Source organism: Prionailurus viverrinus, chromosome C1, assembly GCF_022837055.1.
Source record: "Prionailurus viverrinus isolate Anna chromosome C1, UM_Priviv_1.0, whole genome shotgun sequence".
Taxonomy (NCBI): domain Eukaryota; kingdom Metazoa; phylum Chordata; class Mammalia; order Carnivora; family Felidae; genus Prionailurus; species Prionailurus viverrinus.
In genome coordinates, this window is record NC_062568.1 from 55,676,424 (window position 1) to 55,699,048 (window position 22,625).

The 22,625-nt window shown below is 40.8% G+C and overlaps 1 protein-coding gene across 9 annotated transcripts in view; it reads right to left on the reverse strand.

Moving 5' to 3' along the window:
- The window catches only part of RAPGEF4 (Rap guanine nucleotide exchange factor 4), a 294,734-nt gene that overhangs the window by 218,888 nt on the left and 53,221 nt on the right, over positions 1-22,625 (reverse strand). For 7 of the 9 annotated variants that reach the window (XR_007154849.1, XM_047871388.1, XM_047871390.1 and 4 more), the window contains one exon: positions 7,329-7,475. Coding sequence is in view for 6 of the 9 variants with exons in the window: in XM_047871388.1 (XP_047727344.1) it covers positions 7,329-7,475 (147 nt within the window). In the remaining 3 variants the exon portion in view is untranslated. Of the gene's footprint in view, positions 1-43; positions 381-7,328; positions 7,476-22,625 lie in introns of those variants that run through there. The other 2 variants (XM_047871392.1, XM_047871395.1) reach the window with 2 other exon arrangements.

Below are 22,625 nucleotides of genomic sequence, written 5' to 3' on the forward strand. Positions count from 1 at the left end.
ACAATATTTCCCCACTAAAGAATAAAAAAAGATACATTCTGACCTTGTAGAGCATATGTCCTTCTTTTTCTGTCACTCAAAGTTCCCAGACATCCAGTGAATATCTGTCCTTTACTTGGACAACAAAATACACCTTCATGGCCGATAATTCCCTGTTTGTATCTATTAGTGTTCAGAGGATGTCAGTCCACAGAGAGACACCCGGCGCTGGTCGTTCTCCAGAAAAGCTCAGGCAGCCGAAGGCAATAGGAAAAGACTTCCTGTATACATATATATGTGTATATATTTAACTGTAGTTACCTCCCAGTAACTTCACTCCCTTCCTTTCTGGATTTGAATCATTCCACACTCCATGGAAAAGCTCGAGGACAGAGGAGTAAGACCCTGGCGCAGACATAAGGTCCAAGTCATTGGAGGCTTCCGCTTGGTTTAAAAGAATCACAACTGTGAGGAGAGTCAAGAGAACCAGCCAACAGGATGTGTGTGGCTGGAGTTCCTGGCATGAAATCCTGACTTTCATGTTTATTTTTGGATGTATTTTTCTTAGCCCTTTGATGCAAATTTCTGGCCTGGGAAGTAACACTACAGTACAAGCTCCAAAGTTGCCAAAAGTAAGCACAGACTCCCGACTTGGGAGAAATCAGGCCCCTTGGCTCTCGGTTCCAGCTAGTCCTCAGATGAGGGTGTGGGTTCCTGTGCATTAACAGATAGGCATCCCTGTCTGAGGATGGGTCGTGCAGTCTTGCCTCACTGCTCAGGGCCACTAAATACTTACCTGAAATACCAGCCTATGTTGAAAGCCTCCCATTAAAGTACATGCAAAACAACTTGAAATTGTTTGCATGCTAAAAAAAAAAAAAAAAAAGAAAAGAAAAGAAAAAAGAAAAAAGAAATTGTTTGCATGCTAAACATAGTAAAAAAACCATCCAAAGGATTTCTAAGATTTTTATGTTCTGATATTCTGTTTTAAGTATTTGGCTTTAATTTTTCTGACAGCCCAAGACAGACAGGAACATCAAGTCCATTCAAGCAGGGGCAGATGCCTCTGAGAAGTATATTATTCTGATAAGGTTTTTAAAGCGCATCAGCAAAGACTAAGCTGCTGTTATTTCAATAATTCCTATTCTCATAGTGGCTTGAAAGATTATTAATGGGAAAGGACTCTTTCTTTTTTTTAAATTTTTTTTTTTTTAAATTTTTTTTTTTTTTTTTTTAACATTTATTTACTTTTCAGACAGAGAGAGACAGAGCATGAACGGGGGAGGGGCAGAGAGAGAGGGAGACACAGAATCGGAAGCAGGCTCCAGGCTCTGAGCCACCAGCCCAGAGCCCGACGCGGGGCTCGAACTCACGGACCGCGAGATCGTGACCCGGCGGAAGTCAGACGCTTAACCGACTGCGCCACCCAGGCGCCCCGGGAAAGGACTCTTTCTACCTGCATAGTCCAAGACAGGCAGTAAATGGAAATAGCTAAAAAGCTTTTCAGGCCCACAACTGCCAACGTATCTGATAGAATCTAGAAATAATACACTCTGAAAACCAGGGAATAGAGACAGATACAAAAATATTCCTTCGACAATATTCATTACTCTTAGAAATATTCCTGTTTACAAATTCTATTCTTTTCCTAAGATAGAAACATGCACCTATTTCTTTGTTTTACCATTCAGTTTTGTATCTCATAAAGCATGAAATGGATTTTCAGTTACTTAACAATATTTGCTGAGGCCACAGACACATTTGGGGAATAAACTGTCCCATAACAATCATTACATCAGAGCAATGGTTCTCTGTGACATGGGATCCCTCAGTTAGAATAAATTCACAAAATGTGCCAAGAAGTTTCTGGGTAACAATTACAGCCAAGAAATCAATTTTATTGTGGCATGGGTCAGACTATAAATTTAAAATACTGCTTTTATTTTTAGACTCTGTAGTTTTATTGCTGTCTTTAAATTTCAAATGACTTATTCATAGACACATATTGTTATGTTGAACATTTTCAAACATGGCTCACAGTGAAGGAAAGCTTTTGGCCAGATGATGTCCATGCAACTGAAACACAGCTAAACAGGAGGTGGCGCACAAGTTCAAGGACCTCTCAATAGTGTCTGTTACGAATCTGATCAAGAATCTATTTCTCTGAACACACCAGACTCACCTCCTCATCCAACTTCATGTATTGGGAATAGTCTATGTAGAGATGTCAATACATGCTACAAAGCTGAAAGCATCTTCATACAGATATACCATTAGATGGAAAGTCAACAAGAAAACAAAACAAACAAAAAAACAAAAAAACCCAAAAACTCTTGTTGTAGTCATTTGTAACCAGTGGAAGCCTTCTTATCCTATATGTGCTGCAAAGAAATTCAGGGAATTGGACAGTAAATCAGTTCTTCATTTAGTCCAAGAGCCACCAGCAGTCACACAATCTTGGATCAAATATTAATAACTGGCTTAAAACTCCCAAGTCTACACTTAACTACTCTGCCATTTAACTTCTTCACGGAGGGTACGCAATGCCACAAGTGGCACAAAGTTTAAATTTATGGTTGTCTCAAGCATTGAACGTGACATTCCAAGACTTTTCAATTATTTTCCTTCTGAATGAGATTCAGAAACAGAACTATCTCCTCTCCTCTTCCTTCTCTCCCTCCATCACCTATATACTGCTGAAAAATGAGATGTTTTATACTGTGGTTCACATATTTTATTGAGTTTTAATATCACAGAAGCGTGAGAGGAGGGATGCATTATCAACCAACTCTGAATAAATTTACCATATTCACTTAAGAAAACATGACCTAGTTTTAAGACGGAGCAACCCAATGTTCTCAAATCTGACCATAAATTAGCAACTGAAACATGGAAGAACAGGGAAGAAAATAGTTTTCATTAGGAAAGACGCAGGATGCAAAGAAAAGCATCAAGATGCTACCTCTGTTATATCTTGGGGAATACTTTTTCTGATTTATTGGTTATTGAATAATGCTCTGGCTACATTTATGGGAATCACTTTTTTAAATACTCCAGGTGTTACCAGCTTGACTTACAACATAATAGACAATATAAAGCAAGAAGTATCCGGGATGAAATTGAATAGGATTTCAAAATCTCACATGTAGGTCTCTGAGTGTGTTCTCTTCCTGCAGAGAGCTGAGGAAACTTGCCTTTGGTCAGGAAAGGAAGCAGGATTCCCTAGCTTTGTGTTGCCATTAAAGTCCCAAGTGTAAGATTTAAAATAGACTATTTGCTCAGCCTGTTAAAGAGCTACTTTTAGACTGTGCTACCTGGTAGTGGTTACAGATTGTAACTTTCAGAGTGAGAAGAAATAACTCAGAATCCTGGTTTTATCTTTTGTCCCCTTTAAGTGACAAGGGCATACGTAGATAAGGAGACAAAGCTAATCAAGGGGGTACTTGACATGCACTGGGCCCAGGATGACATTCTTCAAAAGTAATTAGTCAAATGAGATGAGCATGCAAATTTAGACCCATGATTCAGCTTACCTAGTTTTTACTATCCCTAACCTGTAGCCCAACACTGAGTTACTTACCTTGCCAACAAGAGAGGCACTATTATCCAGCTTACCTTTCTGCTGCCTTCTTCCTGCCACCTTACAGTTCGATGAGGCTCCTACCTGAATCCTTCCCTACATAATGCCTTCCTTTTAATGCTTGGCTTGCAGATCTCACTCAGATTTCAGCTGACAGTATGAGTTTGGGTTTTAATTTTGCGAATGGGTATTATTTACTAGAGTAATAGATGGCTGAGTTATAAACTCCATTATCTAACATAAACAAGGAATAGGTATTCTGAATATCAGATATTTTGCTAGCAGATTAGTGCCATATGTGTCCTCAATGGATCCCTCAAATTCAAATAGAAATAACACTTAATTATAATGATTTTTATACTCTGAAATACTATTACGACTTGGTAGCTTATTTTCTGTGTTCTCCAAGTAAAACAGAAGTCCTCCTGGAGAGAGGGAGCTCTGTCAGTCTTGTTTGCTGCTGCATCTATACCTGATAGGAGACACTCAATGAGTATTTGTTAAAAAACGAATGGTAGAGGGGCACCTGGGTGGCTCAGTCGGTTAAGCGTCCCACTTCAGCTCAGGTCATGATCTCACAGTCTGTGAGTTTAGGTCCTGCATCGGGCTCTGTGCTGACAGCTCAGAGCCTGGAGCCTTCAGATTCTGTGTCTTCCTCTCTCTCTGCCCCTCCCCCACTCATGCGCTGTCTCTCCATCTCTCAAAAATAAATAAATGTTGAAAAAAATTTTAAAAAACGAATGGTAAAATAAACAAGTCAATCTTTTTTATTTAGAAAGTAATTTGGGGGCGCCTGGGTGGCGCAGTCGGTTGAGCGTCCGACTTCAGCCAGGTCACGATCTCGCGGTACATGGGTTCGAGCCCCGCGTCAGGCTCTGGGCTGATGGCTCAGAGCCTGGAGCCTGTTTCCGATTCTGTGTCTCCCTCTCTCTCTGCCCCTCCCCCGTTCATGCTCTGTCTCTCTCTGTCCCAAAAATAAATAAACGTTGAAAAAAAAAATTAAAAAAAAAAAAAAAGTAATTTGGAATTTTACAATTTCTTAGGATTATCATGTACTATATATATATATGCACAATTGTGCCCATTAATAAAGTTCTGATTAACATGCATTGGTAGATGATGGAGTTTCTTGCATTTCCATTTTAGCCTGTTAAAATGCTGATTGAGCATGTAATTTGCACTCTGAACTTAGTTACGTGAACAGGCAAATAAAATGAAGTATGCGACTAATCTCTTACTCCCTATGAGGTTCCAGTCCCCCACCTGTAAAATAAGAAGTCAGACAAAAACTCTGTCCATTCTTTTCAGCTCAATTAAGTCACTGGCAGGGAACATCAGAAATCTGCACTGAGGTTACACTTTAAGGGTTGGATCCACTGAGCTGCAGAATCATGTGGCAAGGTTGGGGATACCAAAGCCACCCTCAATATCAATACCCCCATTTAATAATTTTCCTTTAAGGGAAATATCTGTGGAAAATAGTACTAAAATGTACTCAACTGAAGTCTACCGACACACTCAAACTAATAACACTAATGCATCACCGATAGTAAAGCCTCCAGACATGATGAACTTCCTGATGTACTTATTATCACCTTTGAAGCTTTCTGGACAAAAATGTTTGATCTGATCTAATCAAGCTTTTAGCTCTAACTTCCTTTTATAGAAAACCCTGGAACAGGGGTACAAAAAGATACCATGAGAAAATAATCAAACAAATATTGAATTTGGGAGAAACTAACCCAGCCTTTTTAACAAGCCAATGCCATGGAAAGGATGAGAGAGACAGAGAGAGGAAAGAAGGGAGAGAGGGAGGGTGGAAGGGAGGGGGGGAGAGAACGGGAGAGAGAGAGGACGAGTGGGGGGGAGAGAGAGAGGGACAGAGACTCAGATACAACAATCAAATGTAAGACGTGGTTCTTTATTTGAACCTGGTTTGAAATATAACAGATATGAAAGATATTTGTTGAATATTTATTTATGGGTATTTATGGGGAAATCTGAACCGCGGACTGGATATTAGATATTAGGATGTTATCTTTAGTACTGTAAGTGAAATAATGGTATTATGGGTATGTGGCAGGATATTCTATTTTTCTTAGGATTATGCTGAATATTTATGATGAAATGTCATAATGTCTATCATTTACATTAAAGTGGTTCAGCAAAAAAAAAAAAAAAGACAAGATGGAGCAAATATGGCTACATGTCAGCAACTGCCAAACTAAGTGGGGGTGTACGGGTGTTCACTGTATTATCCTTTCTGGTTTTCTGTATGTTTGAAAATTTTCCTAGTAATAATAAGTTTTTCAAAAATGTTCACAGGTAGCTACTTCTCAGGAACTTCCTTCACAGTACTGAGGGCTCCTAATTAAAATAAAATTTTAAATATTTCCACAAACTATCCTCGATGAGCAACTTGAAAAAGTCATAACAGACAAAAGCAGTTATAATGACATACATCACAGGTGGAAATCATTTTTGTTCTTAAGCCAGTTTTCCAAATTTTCTTTTTTGGAAAAGACTTGTTCAGTTTACCTTTTAAAAATGAAAGATCCAAAAAAAAAAAAAAAATGGCTTATTTGCCTCAAGCTTGGTCCCTTTTAATTGACAGAAAACCTCTCCACACACACCTCATGCAAACCTACTTCAGCTTTGCCTTCCAAAAACTAGCTTTTGTCTCTGAACTTTACAGAGCAGTTGGAGCTCTTTAATATTTTCTAAGAGGAACATTTCAAACAAGCAACCCCGCAATTTATTCACTACTGCCAAGAATAAAAGTAACAGGTTTTACCACCAAGGCCTTCCAAGGCTTTGCAGGACTTTTAAGGCAAAGCATCACTCATTCACCTGCAGGTTTGCTCCCTTAATGCATCTGTCATTTGTTTGGCTCTGGAGGAAACTATTTGATTACACAAAATTCTTTTAAGATCAAGTTTAAAATCTTAGCCACACCGGGACAAGTTGCAAAGCCTGCCAGCTCGATGGGTTAACACTTGGACATACTGAGCCAAAGACAAAGATAAGGAACAACCACAGGTTAAAATCAGAAGCTTGCAGAACTGAAAAGGAATGAGCGTAAAAGATGCAAGGTTTAGCTGGGCCTTTCTAAGTGCTCCATTTGCCATTACTACATATAAGATGATTTATTCCCCCTACTTCTTGCAAATGAGTGCAATACCCGAAGGGGCGCTGGTAAGCAGTGGTAAATGCAAAAGCCACCGGCACCGGTCGCATCCATCCACCGCTGTGCCACCAATGCATTCTGAAGTTGGCAAGTAACCAGACATCTTTATGTCCCTCATTTCCCATACCTTATTGCAGGGCACATCATTTTTAAAAGCATTTAAATGAAGCAGATGTTAACCCCATTCATTCCACTTTACCAGGAAACATGTCAATGATGATTTTTAAAATGCAAAAGAAAATGTCAAAGTATTTTGTTCCCTGGTTAAGAATACATCTGTGGAATAGGAAGGAGGAAATACATAAAACAGTCTATGGTCATTCAAGAAATAATTATAAGGTATGTCAAACTACAGAAAATTGAGCAAGCACTAAATTAAAAAAAAAAAGGCGGGGGTGGGGATGTCTTATGTCAAAATGGCTTTTTCACTCACTCATTTCAAAAACAAGTTTTGAAAATTAAATTCCATCTACCAGCTCGGAACAGAACACATTAAGGCTTGACTGTAATGCCATTATCCACGTGGCAGCTCCTTTTCTTTTCCGCAACTACGTTAATTGACAGAGAAGCCTTGGGGCTCACCTCCCATAGAGCCTTGAAGTCCTTCTGCTCGATGCGGAGCAGTTCACTGCTCTCCCTGGTAACGATGGTCGCATGTCGGGGTGTGTTGTCCAGAATGGACTCTCCAAAGGCTGTCCCAATTCCCAGGGTACAGATGGTCACTGCATCCTGAGAATCCCAAAAATCGGTCATGAGAAAACTAAACGTTTAACCGACATGGGTGAGCTGTCTTTTCTTTGAATTTAAGTTTAACTTATACACAGTAAAGCACGCGATTCAACTGCACAGTTCATCAAGTTTTGACAAATATATACACCTGCGTAATCATCACCAAAATCAAGACATAGAACATCCCTATCACCCCGAAATTCCCCTCATGCCCCTTTCCAATCAAGACCCTCCCTTCAGAGGTAATCAGTATTCTGATTTCTATCACCATAAAGGAGTTTTGCTGGTTTTAAAACTTCATGTAAAAGGAGTCAGACAATATGCTCTTTTTGGTGTCTGGCTTCTTTTGCTCCACATAATGTCTCTAAGATTCATCCACATTGTCTCATGGATCAGTAATTTTTTTTCCTTTTACTGACGAGTAATTCTCCATTGCATGGATATGTTACAATTTGCTTACCTATTGTTCTATTTGTGAACACTTGGACTGTTCTAGTTTAGGCAGATTATGAATAAAGCTGCTAGCAGTAACCTTCTTCAAGTCTTTTTGTGGACAGTATTATCTTTTTATATGACTACTATCTGCTTTAAGAAAAAAAGGAGGGAATCTTTTGAAAACGAACAGAGATTTTTACTGAGAAGGTTGCAGTTACAATATTTCAATAGGAAACTAGAATGGGGGTGCTTGTATGTCAGCCTGTCTTGAAGAGATGAGGAAACTGAGGGTCAGGGTAGTTGATTAACACGGCCCTAGTTCACACAAACAATAAGTAAGGCAATCAGATTCTAACCACGGTTATCTGACTATAGATTCCGAGCCTTTTGTATCATGCTGCCTCCTGCAGCCACAATAGAGTAAAAACAGCATCAGATGAAGTGCAGCGTGGCCAGTTTATAAACTGCTGTGAATCAGTGATTTAAAAGTTTCTTAAGGTATACTAAAAAAGTAATTTCCAATCTGCATGCAACATTGGTGATAATATTTGCATTTAATCCTAACTAGTTTCAAATAATGCAATAGCCACTCAAAGCCACCTGGACATTAATTTTGCAGGGCATTATCAACTAACGGAGATACACAAGGGTAATCCTCTGAGTTAGAAAACAGTTTTCCTTTCATGCATTTAAGACACGATAATAAGCAAACGTTATTAAGATCAAGTTAGTGACTCTGTAATCACATTACTAAGACAAATGCCCATAAGAATCCAGTTCCTTGAACCATAGCAAATTGCTTCTGCCCAGATATTACCATATAAAATTGTGTTTAGGAAAATAAAATCAATAATATCTCAGAAAAGAATGAAAGATCGGGGGGAAATGTATGAATAGTTTGCTAATAAATTTTCTAGAGAGGCAGTTGCAGACAAATTCACTCAGAAAAATATCCCCAGAACCGAAATATCAATATTCAGCGAGTTAGGTATCTCTGAGTAATTTTCAAACTCTAGTAAAAGCACAAGAGGGATTATGATGAATCACAGACTTCCATAAATTCTCTAGAATATCAGGTTGCCTTGAGAATCCTACTGGCCTACTTTATCATCTGCACCCTTTGGAAAGGCTTCTTTTGCCTAATTTGTACCTTCAGTGTAAAATTCTATTTTAAAGCTTGACAGGTATGGAACCATTAATATTACTCCTGCCACTGTTCACGTAGCTTAAATATCTAAGGTTATCCACAAAGTATAATGCAAAGGAACTATGACGATCTGTTATTTGTGAGCTAGTTGTAGATTTTTATGGATTATAAACAGTCTTCTCCTCTCTCACCTCCTATCCCTGGCTATGTAGTTTGTCACCAAGAGGTATACAAAGAAAGAGTAGGCTGTGAAAGTCACATGAGCCTGGCTTCTCGCTAGTGAACAGCTCTCGTGATGGACAAAGGATTGAAGGTATTCTCGGCTCTCCCCTGGAGAGTTTAACAATTACCCGTGCATTATACATCTCACCACATTAGTCCTGTTAGTGCTGCCAGTGTCCTGCCGGGTGCCAAGTGTAGTGCTGCCAGTGCCCTGCTGGGTGCCAAGTGTCAAGACACATGTCTTGACCTCATGTGTCAAGACCTCTGCAAGGAGACGCACCCAGCCTCGGCCCTTTGATCATCTTGGCCCATTTCCAGTGTCCCTCACTCTCCCACCAGAACTGAACATGGAACCCATCCTTCCCACATTTCCTCCTTCATATGTGGTCTTCTTAAGTTTATTTTATTTTATTTCTTTTTTAATATATGAAATTTATTGTCAAACTGGTTTCCATACAACACCCAGTGCTCATCCCAACAGGTGCCCTCCTCAATACCCACCACCCACCCTCCCCTCCCTCCCACCCCCCATAAGCCCTCAGTTTGTTCTCAGTTTTTAAGAGTCTCTTATGCTTTGGCTCTCTCCCACTCTAACCTCTTTTTTTTTTTTTTCTTTCCCCTCCCCCATAGGTTCCTGTTAAGTTTCTCAGGATCCATATAAGAGTGAAACCATATGGTATCTGTCTTTCTCTGTATGGCTTATTTCACTTAGCATCACACTCTCCAGTTCCATCCACGTTGCTACAAAAGGCCATATTTCATTCTTTCTCATTGCCACGTAGTACTCCATTGTGTATATAAACCACAATTTCTTTATCCATTCATCAGTTGATGGACATTTAGGCTCTTTCCACAGTTTGTCTATTGTTGAGAGTGCTGCTATAAACATTGGAGTACAAGTGCCCCTATGCATCAGCACTCCTGTATCCCTTGGGTAAATTCCTAGAAATGCTATTGCTGGGTCATAGGGTAGGTCTATTTTTAACTTTTTGAGGAACCTCCACACTGTTTTCCAGAGTGGCTGTACCAGTTTGCATTACCACCAACAGTGCAAGAGGGTTCCCGTTTCTCCACATCCTCTCCAGCATCTATAGTCTCCTGATTTGTTCCTTTTGGCCACTCTGACTGGCATGAGGTGATATCTGAGTGTGGTTTTGATTTGTATTTCCCTGATGAGGAGCGATGTTGAGCATCTTTTCATGTGCCTGTTGGCCATCTGGATGTCTTCTTTTGGTCTTCTTAAGTTTAAAGACAGGGAGTCACAAACACAAGGCAGGATCTTAAAGTTAGGAGTAGAAAACCTCGGCTAGAAGGAGAATTGCTTCTAAGTTCAAACGTAGCTTTCAGCAGACTCACTATTTTTAGGACAAATGTACCTAAAAATCTGAATGGGTTTGGGAAGTATGGGTTGGGCACTGGGAAGAGATAGGTCCTGAGAAAAACATTTTCACTCTAAAGATTAATTACTATCTTTATAGTCCATGAATGTTATTTTCTGAATCCCAGACAGGGCCTTGCAATGTGCTTAGAAGAGAATTATCAAAAGAGAAATTTGCAATCTAATGTTCTCTCATTTAACAGAGCCAAGATAGGTTGCTGAATATGCACACTGAAACGTTGAATGAATGTAAGTCAATAAGGTGGGAGCCCTCTGACTTTGGTCCACACTAACATCTAGCCAGATCCCTATGGTCAGAATTCCAACCTTGAACCCCTGCAGATAGGCTGAATGCATGCCTTTGGCTGGGGCTGTAAGTATCCATTTCTGAATGTAATATTACTATTTCTCTAAAGTTTACACATATTCTAGGGGCGCCTGGGTGGCTCAGCTCAGTTGGTTAAGCGTCCAACTTCGGCTCAGGTCATGATCTCAAGGTTCATGGGTGAGAGCCCCGCATCGGGCTCTGTACTGACAGCTTGGAGCCTGGAGTCTGCTTCGGATTCTGTGTCTCCTTCTCTCTTTGCCCCTCCCCATCTCAAAAATAAATTTAAATTTTTTAAATAAAAAAGTTTACACATACTCTAAAGATCTGCTCATGTCTCCATACATGTTCAATAGAGACTATTCAGATTATTTTATTTTCTGCTCATTCTCAGATTAATGTGCAGAAAGAAAATATTTATAGTGACACAGAGACTGAAGACACTGGTCAGCACCTGCTCAGGGAATATAAAATATTAACAGAAGCAAAGAAATGTTCTATTTTGATAAGATGGCAATTTACTTTAAGGATTTCCAAATATGAAATGTAGATTTAAAACTCTGAGTGTCTTCAACATAGGAAGGTAGATTGAGCAGATGCTACTGGAGTCCTGCCGGACTCCTCCCTACTCTTCACCTCACCCCACCCCCAAAGTCATTGTAGTTTTCGGGACAATTGCAATACACACGTGTGGCTTCCTCTCTCAGGCATCTGCATTGCTCCACCTGAGGGCAGAGTGCTGGGCACTCGATGCCTGCAAGAGGCAACCTCCACCAAAGAGGCATGAGAGGAGGAAGATAAATACCCGAGCTTCCTAACTCTACACGGTTCGTGGAGGATTGCCTGGAAGAGTGAGTTCAGTTGAAATCTTAACACACTTTTATTGGCTTTCCCTCCTTCCATGTCTCACTTTTCCACTTCCTTACAAGGCTTCCTGGGGTCATCTTCAAAAATAACCACTTACAGCTCAATCTTAGGCTCTAGGTGGAATTCCAGGGAAACCCAAAACAAGCAAGTGGGTTAGCCAAACATGGCTGTGAGTCCTATGTTACACTGAGACCTCCGGGGAGGCACAGGGCTGAACCGGCATTCCCAAAGGGACTTCTGTAAAAGGGGCAGAGACCAGCTTATCACTTACTGCTTTGCAGCAGACACACAGTAAGTGCAAGATCCCCTGGGTGACACAGGGAAAGACTTCCTCGTGTTATTAGTAAAGCATATTGGGTCTCTGACGCCAATTCTAGTATATAAGTAGGGGTCATGGGTGCTCAAAAAAGGAGTGACCTGTGGCATGTCACTGACATGTCATCTGGTTTCTTCCTCCAATCTCATGCAACTCTCTTTCACCTATCAGTCAACATGGTCACTCCTTCTCTTATCCTCTAAAACACTTAATAACCAACTTATCCTTAATGGTACACATTCTACAGTGCGTCAGCATGTACATGGATCTCCACGTGTGTGAGTGCACTAAGCCAGTATCTTGACTGTGATGCCTTATTTATTCCTCACAACAGTTAAATGAGATAATGCATTTAAACTGCTTCACACAGAGCCTGACTGAAAAGAAATGTTTAATAAATTGTGGGTATTCTTACTGATGGCAGTATTAGAACAATTCTGCAACATCATGGCTATTTCACAGGCTGAGGAAAATCAGTCCCAGAGATGTTCAGGAATTTGTCCAGGAGCATGGCTAGTGAGTAGGAGTTCAGACGAGAACTAGTAAGTCTAATCACCTCTGCATATACCTCTGCAATGATCATATGAGATGTTAAGTACCACTTGCCAAGGCTCAGTAGAAAAATCAATTAAAGTAATAATTAAATCCACACAGGTTTTTTCCTTCAGTCAGTCAATCTGTATTTTTATTTACGTACATTTATCTATATATATTAAGCCCCAATCTCCAGGAAAATAGAAAACAGCACCACTCCCTCTCTAACCCTCCTTTCATTACTGGGGTCCACTTGGCCCTCATTGAGAGGATCAAATCCATCCCAGACTAGGGCACCAACCTCTTAACTCATTAGGAGAAATGTAAGCAATCATTAGTTATTCCTACTCTGATCCTGTGCCCCAGTTGCTAACAACAGAGTTCCTACCTCAGTGGGAGAACGGAGTTACTGCCTTTCTTTCTGTGTCTCTGCCTTAATAACCTATCTGGTATCTTAATTCTTTTCAAAATGGCCGTCTAGTTCTGACAGCCCTCACCAGCATCCTTGCCATACACACATGTATGACAACATCCTTCTCCAACATCCTTCTGTGGCCAGGCCTGTTTGTCAGCCCACCTGGCTGCCCACTTCCATCACTGGGCCCACTTCCTGACTCCCTGCTCATCACCAAGTTATAGCCCATCATGTTACCATTAGTTAGACCTACCCCATCCTGCACTCTACTAACCTGGGGGCCGCGCTGCTCCAGTGTTCAGTCACGTTCCATGTCCTGCCCGGCATACCTGAACATGCCCTCTAGACAGCTCCTACCTCCACCATAGACGGCCTCCAGTTTTCAGGCTCACCTCCTCTGCCCAGCTAAGCACCAACTGAAGTCGTGAACATTATCTTGGCACAGTATGTATTTCAGTGGCATAGGCAGGGTCTGGTTATCTCCATTCATAAACGTTCATGTTAAGTAGGTTAACAAACACGTCAGTAAAGTCACCCTGATGGAAGGCAGGGAGTATTAAGCAAAGGACACGCATGTGGCGGCACCAAGAGTCAGAACACTCCAAGCTCAGCAGGAAACTTCCCTGGAGTGTAGTGACAAAAGTACAGCCCTCATAGACCTAGATTCAAAACTGTTCTCTGCCAATTATCATGGTCTTGGAGCTTTGGGTAAAATGATCCCAGGAAACTTAATATCCTCATTTATGAAATGGGCACAAGCAGGATTAAATGTAAATAAAACAACACACAGAGTCAAGGATGGTCCCTAGCACATAGTAGGTGCTCCATAAATAATGGAAAATAGTATTTCTGACTTTGTCATGTTTATATACACATTTAGGTTAACCATATTACTAAAAAGCAAATTACATTTTTCTATTATTGAAAGAACAGAGAACCTCTACATTCATTTTGTGTTAATCTTCAATGAACGATGGTTTTTCAACACTTAAATTCTAAGTTTCTCTGTCTCCCAGTCTGGATGTCAAGTGGTTTGAATGATCTGCAAAACACTTCAGCTCTCTGGGGGAGCTTGCATTCAAAGGAACCCTTCTGATGAATCCTGCTGAAAATCAAAGAATCCTTTTGTGCTGCTACTAATCACCCCTTAATTTATCTGCTTTGTACATCTGAATTATGATATGCTAGGTTTTCTTAAAGCAGGTGTTCTCATATGAAGCATTTTATTTGTTTGTTACGCTATAAACAAAGCTACACTATGAAAATAGGAACGGTGTTAAGAAAGCCAATGGCTGTGTATCACTGATATCAGAGGTAATAAACACGTGCTTTGCAAATGTCTATACGCATCCACAGAAATCCAACTTACACAAGTTACAGCCTGATGAAATTTAAAATAACTAGCAATCAACAAACAGACATAAGAATTTTCTCTGATCAGTACATCAAGATTTTTTTTCTTAAACTGTCCTTTAACTTCAAGGGGTATCAGATTTTTTTAGTAAGTATATCTAAATCACTCTGTATTAATAGCTCAAGAAAAGTTAACTGTCTCATGGCATATTTATTGTTTTGGATACATGTTGGGTTAACATCAACGAACAAATTGGTCCTTTAAGTGCACAGACCCTGAAACGTAAATTCCTACAAAGCAAATATTTTGACAATATTTTTATTTTAGGACTATGGTCAATACTTGCCATTAAGTTTGGTAGTGCCTGGGTCTATTTCATGAGCTTGAATTTAGTATTGGAATTTACTGAATGCTGCAAGTCTTTTTAAAAAATAAAAATTTGTCAAGACATTAAATTGTATGTGCTGTCTGAAGAATTTATTGCCAAGCACAAAGGCAAAATAGGTCCAAGTCAAATATGTTTTTTTTCTAACAGACAGCAAAGACAGATTTGTTACTTTTACAGCACTTCCCTGGAATCACAGTGTTAGACACAGCTTAAGGAGATCAGGCAAGCTGGCTGCAGGAAGTTTCGATGAGAACATGAGAAGGGACTAGCATTAGCATTCCAATAACTGAATCAGGGAGGCCAGCTTCATTTCAGCAGAAAGCCAATCTGTCCTGCACCGTGGCTCAGTCCTGCATCCACCCAAACAAAGAATTACATGGCAACAAAACTAAACACAGTGTGTGGAAGCCTCGCGCAGGATGCTAAATAAACTCCGGATGGGTTCCTAACAAATAACATGACCTGAACAGACAAGTAATAAGAGATCATAAACCACCACTATGGACTTGGCACCTTTCACGTTTCATGGGCTCATTAAATGTGTTCAGAAAATGTTCCCTGATGATAGCAATGTTCTCTGTCTGAAAATAATGGGGTGAAACGAGAGTAAATGAAAGAATCAGACAGGCTAAGACAGAAAGACAGAGAATGATAGAGAGAGCCACATGATAGGGAAACAAGTCTGTCCTTCAAATTTCATAAACAAAAATTCAACGCTTAAAAACATCTTTGCTGTAGAGACAAAAAGAGGGCAAATAAAAGCACATTTTACTTTGGGGGAAGTACCAGTGAGAGATAGTTTTTCGAAAATTGGACTAAAAACTGCCAGAGAATGTTACCGAAACAGATGAGAGGGTGAATAAAGTGCAAGTGCCAACAGCAGCCAGGGTTCTCTGATCCCAGAGAATGGCTGAATAACATCGGTGAACAGCTTGCCATTCTAATACCGAGCACATTTCCTGCTTTCTCTATGCTAGCACTGCCCTCTTGTGATAAAATGAGAGCATTGCAGGCATTGCAACAGGCTGCACTCCACTCTAGGCAACAAACCTTTCCTTCTGGAATTAGTAAGAAAAAAGTACCAGAACCCCTGATCTATGCCAAGCTTCCCAAGAAGTGGTTTGTATACATTGACTCATTTAAGGTAGAAATCCCCAACTTATAGGTAATCTAACTTGCCTAAGGTCACACAACAATGAAGTAGCAGAGAGAGGATTTCAAAAGAGGTCTGATTATAACCACTGTGTGTTGCATTAGGTAAAAATACTTTAAATAAGCATCTGTTATACAGATGTAGAAGTTTTAATGAATTGATACACCATCTTACTCTCTATTTTGCAGCATGAACTTCTAGTCACTTAGCAGTCAGAAGAAATTCTTCTTTCATGCGATAGGAAAAATATACTTTTTTGGTGCAAAGATTAACTTTTAAACCTTATATATTTCCAGGGTTTAAATATTTACCATGCCAAAAAGGCCCTTCACTTATAAAATCTGCAGAGAAAAACAGGACCTTGTCTCTGTCTCTCTCTCTCTCTCTCCCCATCGCGTGCGTACGCGCTTTCTGAAACACACACACAGAGTTGAGTATGGCTGCCTATTTATCGTTTTTGCGTGTATTACTTATTATGTATAATTTATTCCAATATCCACTTTTCACTCTAAATCCATTCAAGTATTAATAAGAAAAGAGTACACTGATAGCATTTTCATTCTAGTGGGAACATAAACTCTCTAACTTTCAGGCCGTGTAGTTAAATAGGCACTCAAGACAGGCAAGTTCTTGAGCACAAGAGTTCCACTGTGGATGTCTGAGGGCATTTGTGTCCTGGTTAGGCTTAGGTAAGAGACTAAGGGTGGGGACAGGTATTGGCGGGAATGGGAAAGATTAATCCTTGATAGGATCTGTGCTGCCAAGTAGAAATCTTTGTGAACATGTGAGCCAGCTGGGACACAGTGGGTTGGTGGCGTGGTCTGTGGGCAGGTTCCCTTGCTGAGCACTCTGAGTTTCAAGGGGTAACACAAAGAATGCTCAAGGCAGGAAAAGTGCCTAGAAAGCTGGTAGGTGCGCCTCTGACAATTACATATGGACATGGGGTACAGGTGTTTTGGAAGTAAGCTCTGTTTATGGAGTAGTAGAAGCAATATAATGCATAGGAAGGTATTTCCAAGGATAGCTGTCTCTACAAGTTCATCAAAATAACAGAACAGAATAGTCTATGTATTTCTCAGAATTCTTAGAACAAACACAGTTTCAAGTCCATAGCAAAAGAAATGAAAGCAATGGAAGTACGGAAGCGGAACAGTGTTGGCTTGGGGCTCTTCCCAGAAAGGCCTGTGTCAGAGGGAGAGAAGTTGGTTCCAACCAACACTCAGCAGGATTGTGCACCAGTGTCTGATGTGCTCTGAGTTGGGAGCAGACCCACAGGATGAGAAAGAGTCTGCCTGCTAAGTCATGCCTCCCCAGCTGGCAGACTTGTGGTTTTGAAACTGACCAGGTGGACCAACTCCAAGCAAAACCGGGAGGTAAGCCATCCTTGTTCCCCACAGTCCAATGGCTCTTTGTCTCTATCCCCTCCTCCCAGCAAAGGGCTTGAAGCTTACATTACCACTGAGTGGAGTGGTTTAAATACTTTTCCAAAATGTGGAATCAACAGCTTTCTTTGTCAGAATCTTGGGCACCAGTGATCCAAGGGGGCAAAGAAGGATCTATACATTACCACCACCCATGGACACCGGGAGGCACTTGGGAGCAAGTACCCTTTGAAGACCCCTTACAGACATCCACACAAATGGCCACACATGCTGGCCAAAGGTAAGGATGACAAGAGCAGAGTACTGGATTGAGTAAGGAAGTCATGGGGATTTCCAGCTCTATGGGTCACCACTGTATCATCTTGAACAGACCACTCATTCACATTCAGACCACTCAGACACAGTTAGGTCTGCTCACTAGGGCAGCTCAAACAAAACAATGGAAGTGAAATGGTTTCTAAATGAGGAGAATTACTATAACTATGCTCGTAGGATACCACTAATGGGAGATAAGTGTGACCCTCAACCTGGAGTCCAAAGAATTCAAAAAGAACCTGCAAAACCAATCATACAGAAGGCAAGAAGCTGTGCTTTTTTAATCCAGTGAGCAAAAAAGTATAAGGGAATGATGAAAAGGCAGAAAAAGTAGTATTATATTAAAACAGGCAGAAAGGTAATATAAATTTCTGAGCCAAATAAAATATTTATGCCATTTGTATTCTTCAAATTTATGTATAGTTATCTCTTCCTATCACCATATAAAAGGGTGATTTTGTTCAGAAAAAAAATTCCATCAGATCAATAATGCCTAATAAATACATGACATAGAAACACTGTATCAGAATCTGTGAAGGGCTTTCTTTCTTATGTGCCCTTATTTCAATTACTGGCATCACCATCCACCTCTTTAACCAAGTCCAGATCCCCACTTTCTCTCAGCCCCCATACATCCTATCAACCCAAACTCTAACCCTATCACCTCCACCTTGGACATAGTACCTCAATCTCCCTCCCCTATCACCCATACTTATCTACCCCACCTTCTAGCCTAGAAACCTTTTGAAGGGATGGACCATGCTCATTTAACTGATCTAAAAGGTGGTGGAAGGAGGAACCCACATCCAGGGGCAGCCCAGCAAAGTGTGAGAAGTGGGTCTTCCCTGATATTATGTCTCAGGTGGAGCAAACATCTGCAAGGTGGCTTGGAGATGAGAGGTGTGGAGCTCTGAGCTGGAATCAGCGGGTGGTTGCCTGAGCTGCAGGGGAAAAGCTTCTCCCCACATTCATTATTACTTCTGCTTGGCACCTATACAGCCATAATGGTCAAGAACTTCAGCCTCAGAATCTCAAAGAACTGGCTCCGATACCTAATGGATGAGTGACCTTGGGAGAGTTATTTAGCGTCTACCTGTAAAGTGACACTAATAATAGCACTAAACAGGGGTGGGGAAGGGGGCTGTAGCTTAATAGCCAATGAAAAAATGCTTGAAAAGTGCTTTTCACACAGCTACCTGTAGTGGGCGCTCCATTACCATGATCTATTCCTGCTCTTATCCTGCCATTCTGGCTCAGCTAACACCCCACTGAGGGTATGTCTGAAACTTAGAGATTCTAAGTTTGGGAATTTATCATCACCATCTCTGATTTCTGACCCTCTGATGAGAAGAAAGGCCACTAAGAGACTTGAATGAAAATGGAGGGTCAGGCTAGCAAGAAACTGCCCTACCCACTTATAAAGATTTCACTCTTTTGTGCTGTTACCTCCTTTCTTTGTCCTTCACTATCTTAGTCTCTTAACTTTTCTTTTTTTCTTTTACTTCCCTGCTCACCTTTTTTCCTGTGTGAGCAGCAGGAAGAACGTGAAATTTGGAATATGTCAGACCTGAATTCAAATCTTCACTTGGCCACATAAATTTGTATGACCCAGGGAAATTTACACCTGATGTTGCTGAGCTTTGTTTCCAAGCCCAGTTGTAAAACAGAACATGAATGCCAAAAGATGAAGTCAGTTAATGCACACAGAATCCCTAGCAAGTATAACACAGTGAAGGCACTTAGCAAAGTTGTTGCTGGTCTCAAGGGGTAGGAATTGTAGGTCTTTCCTTGCTTCTCCTCCCATGGCCCATTATCCAACCCCATTTCACTCCCAACTGAGGCAGCTGATAGTTAATTTTATGTGTTGACTTGAATATGGCAACCAGTTTGTTTAGTCAAACATTAGTCTATATTTTGCTGTGAAAATATCTTTTAGACATCTTTAACATTTATGATCAGTAGACTTTAAATGAAGCAAATTATCCTCCATAATGCAGGTGGGTTTCATCCAATCAATTGAAGGACTTAAGAGCAAACATGTTTCTCTTGAGGTCTTGCAAATAGGACAGAATTCTGTTTCCAGACTACCACACAGGAATTCTGCCTGGGTTTCCAGCTTTCAGACTGATGACTGCAGCATCAACTTTTGCCTGATGGCCAGCCTGCTGGCTTGCCATATGGATTTCAAACTTACCAGCCCTCACAGTCACATAAGCCAGTTCCTTAAAATAAATTCCTATCTATCTATCTGTCTATCTTTTATTTGTTCTATTTCTCTGGAGAACTTTGACTTATAGAGAGAACTACTCTGATTGGCTTACTAATCACCCTGATTTGGTCATATTACTGGAGGGCAGAGATTCAGGGCCCATTACAAGGCTAGCACAGGTGGAAGTGGCTTTTTTATTTCTCCCTGTCAAGCAACTTGCCATGGGAGGAGGTTCAGCCATCTTGCTCATTCTCTTTAGCTTCTTTCTCCCAGGTGGCTATAACCATGTCCTGTGGGTGACCGTCTGAGTTAGCTGGAAGGCTAGGCCCTCTCTGTTTCTCAGACTCCTCTTTGGAGAGGTGAAGGATGTAGACATCAATGAACTTTCTCTTCCGTATATCTTAGTGATATAAATCAATCCAGAAAACCCTGGTTGGACAGTGTGGAGTGAAGTACACAGGAGGCAGTAAACCAGATCTGGTATAAAGCTAGTAACTCCTAACAACTTAAGAGAAGACCAAGCCCAGCTCAGGAATTGGGTCTGAGATCAAAACCACAGCTAAAGTTAAAAGTCTGTTAAGATTTTTAAAACCCCACAGTTAATAACAAAGTGTTACTCATCTTTTCTTGCTAGAACCCCATGATGAGAAAATTGGTCCAGGGCAATATTCCAGGAGCTTCTGGCCATACTATCTTAATACCATCAAAATCTCATGTCAGCTTTGAACATTTGATGTGTCAGTATATTCATGCTGATGTTATTTATCATCCCTTAGGTACATCTGCTCTGCCTTTTTCCTTCTTCTCTTTCCTCTCTGTTTTCCTTTCCTTCTCACCTTTCTCCCCCTTAATTCTCATCTTTGTCCCCTTTCCTCTCTTTCCTCACCATCTCTTTCCAGTTCTTCCCCTCTCTCCATCAGCACTCATTCACAACCACCTGGAGGAGCAAGGAGAACCATTCTCTACAGGTCCTGTCCCCTCCACACCTCCACACAAGTGAGACCCGGTTAAGGTAAACATCAGGAACAGCCCTGGGCAAGGAGCCCGAGGATACCCTCCAGGACAGCAGTCTGCAGGTGGAAGGTGTGCAGAGATAAGAGACATGGGGAAATCTGAAAAGATGACACAGAAAGAGGGAACTTGCATGAGTCACCACATTTTTTTTCAGTAGGCTTTACACCTAGAGCAGAGGCCAATGTAGGGCTTGAACTCACGACCCTGAAATCAGCAACCGAGCTGAGATCAAAAGTTGGACCCTTAACTGACTCAGCCACCCAGGAAACCCTCATCACAGTTCTTTTGAGTCAAAATTACAGAGCAGTGTCTAAGAGCCTATGTTCAGGTGCTGACTTCTTGGGTTTGAAGTGTGGTTCCCCCAATTTCTATATAGGTTACTTGGGGCAAGTTATTTAACCAGTCAGGGCCTCAACTGCCTCATCTGTTAAACAAGAACAGTAATATGACCTACCCCATAGGGTTGTTGTGAGGATTAAAGGAGTAAATAAATACCTATCAGGTGCTTAGAACACTGCCCTGCACATGGCAAATATCCAAGAAATGTAGTTGTTCTCTCAGTTCATTGAGAAAGTGAGGCAGCTTACAAGAATAAAAAACTCACCTCTCACCTTGGCATCTGAACTCCAGGAGATAACTGGCTCTGTGAGAGAAGGGGAGAGGGACAGTACCAACAAGGTTGACAGGCACAGGTCCCAGGCAGTTTGTAATGGAAAGTTCTATGTAGTGATGCACAGAAAAAGTACCTATGGGTTAAGCAGGACTTGCGCACTGGCCTGAGACTCTGCCCATCCATAACAGTGGGAATAACATTGGCAGCTATATTCCAAACTCTAAATGCCCACCTTATCAACAATCTTTAGGATACTTTTCCATTTTTAAATGGTTGGCTGCCCCCGACTCCAATATGCACACATATGCCTGAAAATTTTTAATCTCAGATTTAATGCATCATAAATGTGTCTCCATTTGGAGTATGTTACATATGAAAAAGGCTTAGAGACAGAGTCTTAAACATGATACTTGGCTGTAGGCTATTTATTCCCTTGGCTGATTTATACATTTTTCTTGATAATTTTTTCCGATTTTACAATTAGCCAATTCTCTTCCATCAGTTTTTATATGAATCCTGAATATGCAGGTAGAAAACTTGGGCCGTTTTCATACTGAGGCTTGAAGGTGGCCTTTAGACTTCTGAGATTCAAGGTTCCTGACTCCAAACAGGAAAGTTCTGTACATTTGGGCCCCAAGGATAAGGATGAACAAGGGTCATTGCAGATGTGAAAGAAGAGTCTGGGTTCAATTTTAAATATTCACAAATATTGTGAGAGGAAAAGAGAGAAAATGAATTTTATATCCTAGGATGCTAAGCTCCTCAAAGGTCACTAATGAAGATCAAGTAAGCAAGTAGCACACTTTAGGAAAATACATATATATTATTAGCCCTTCCACATTTGAGAAGATGAGGCAGAGCAACTGTGAAAGATTTTTAGGGAGACTGTATCAAGCACATTTCTCCTGCATCGCTGTGGCACCTACAGGGCTAATGAGGGATCACATCTAGGACACAGAAAAGTTAGGATACCAGAAGGAGGAAGGAGGAGACACCCAGGAAGACTTGATTCTCTGTCCCCTTTGCTCACATTTCAACTTACACAACATCAATATATAACTGTGCAATTGAATTGTTTGCATT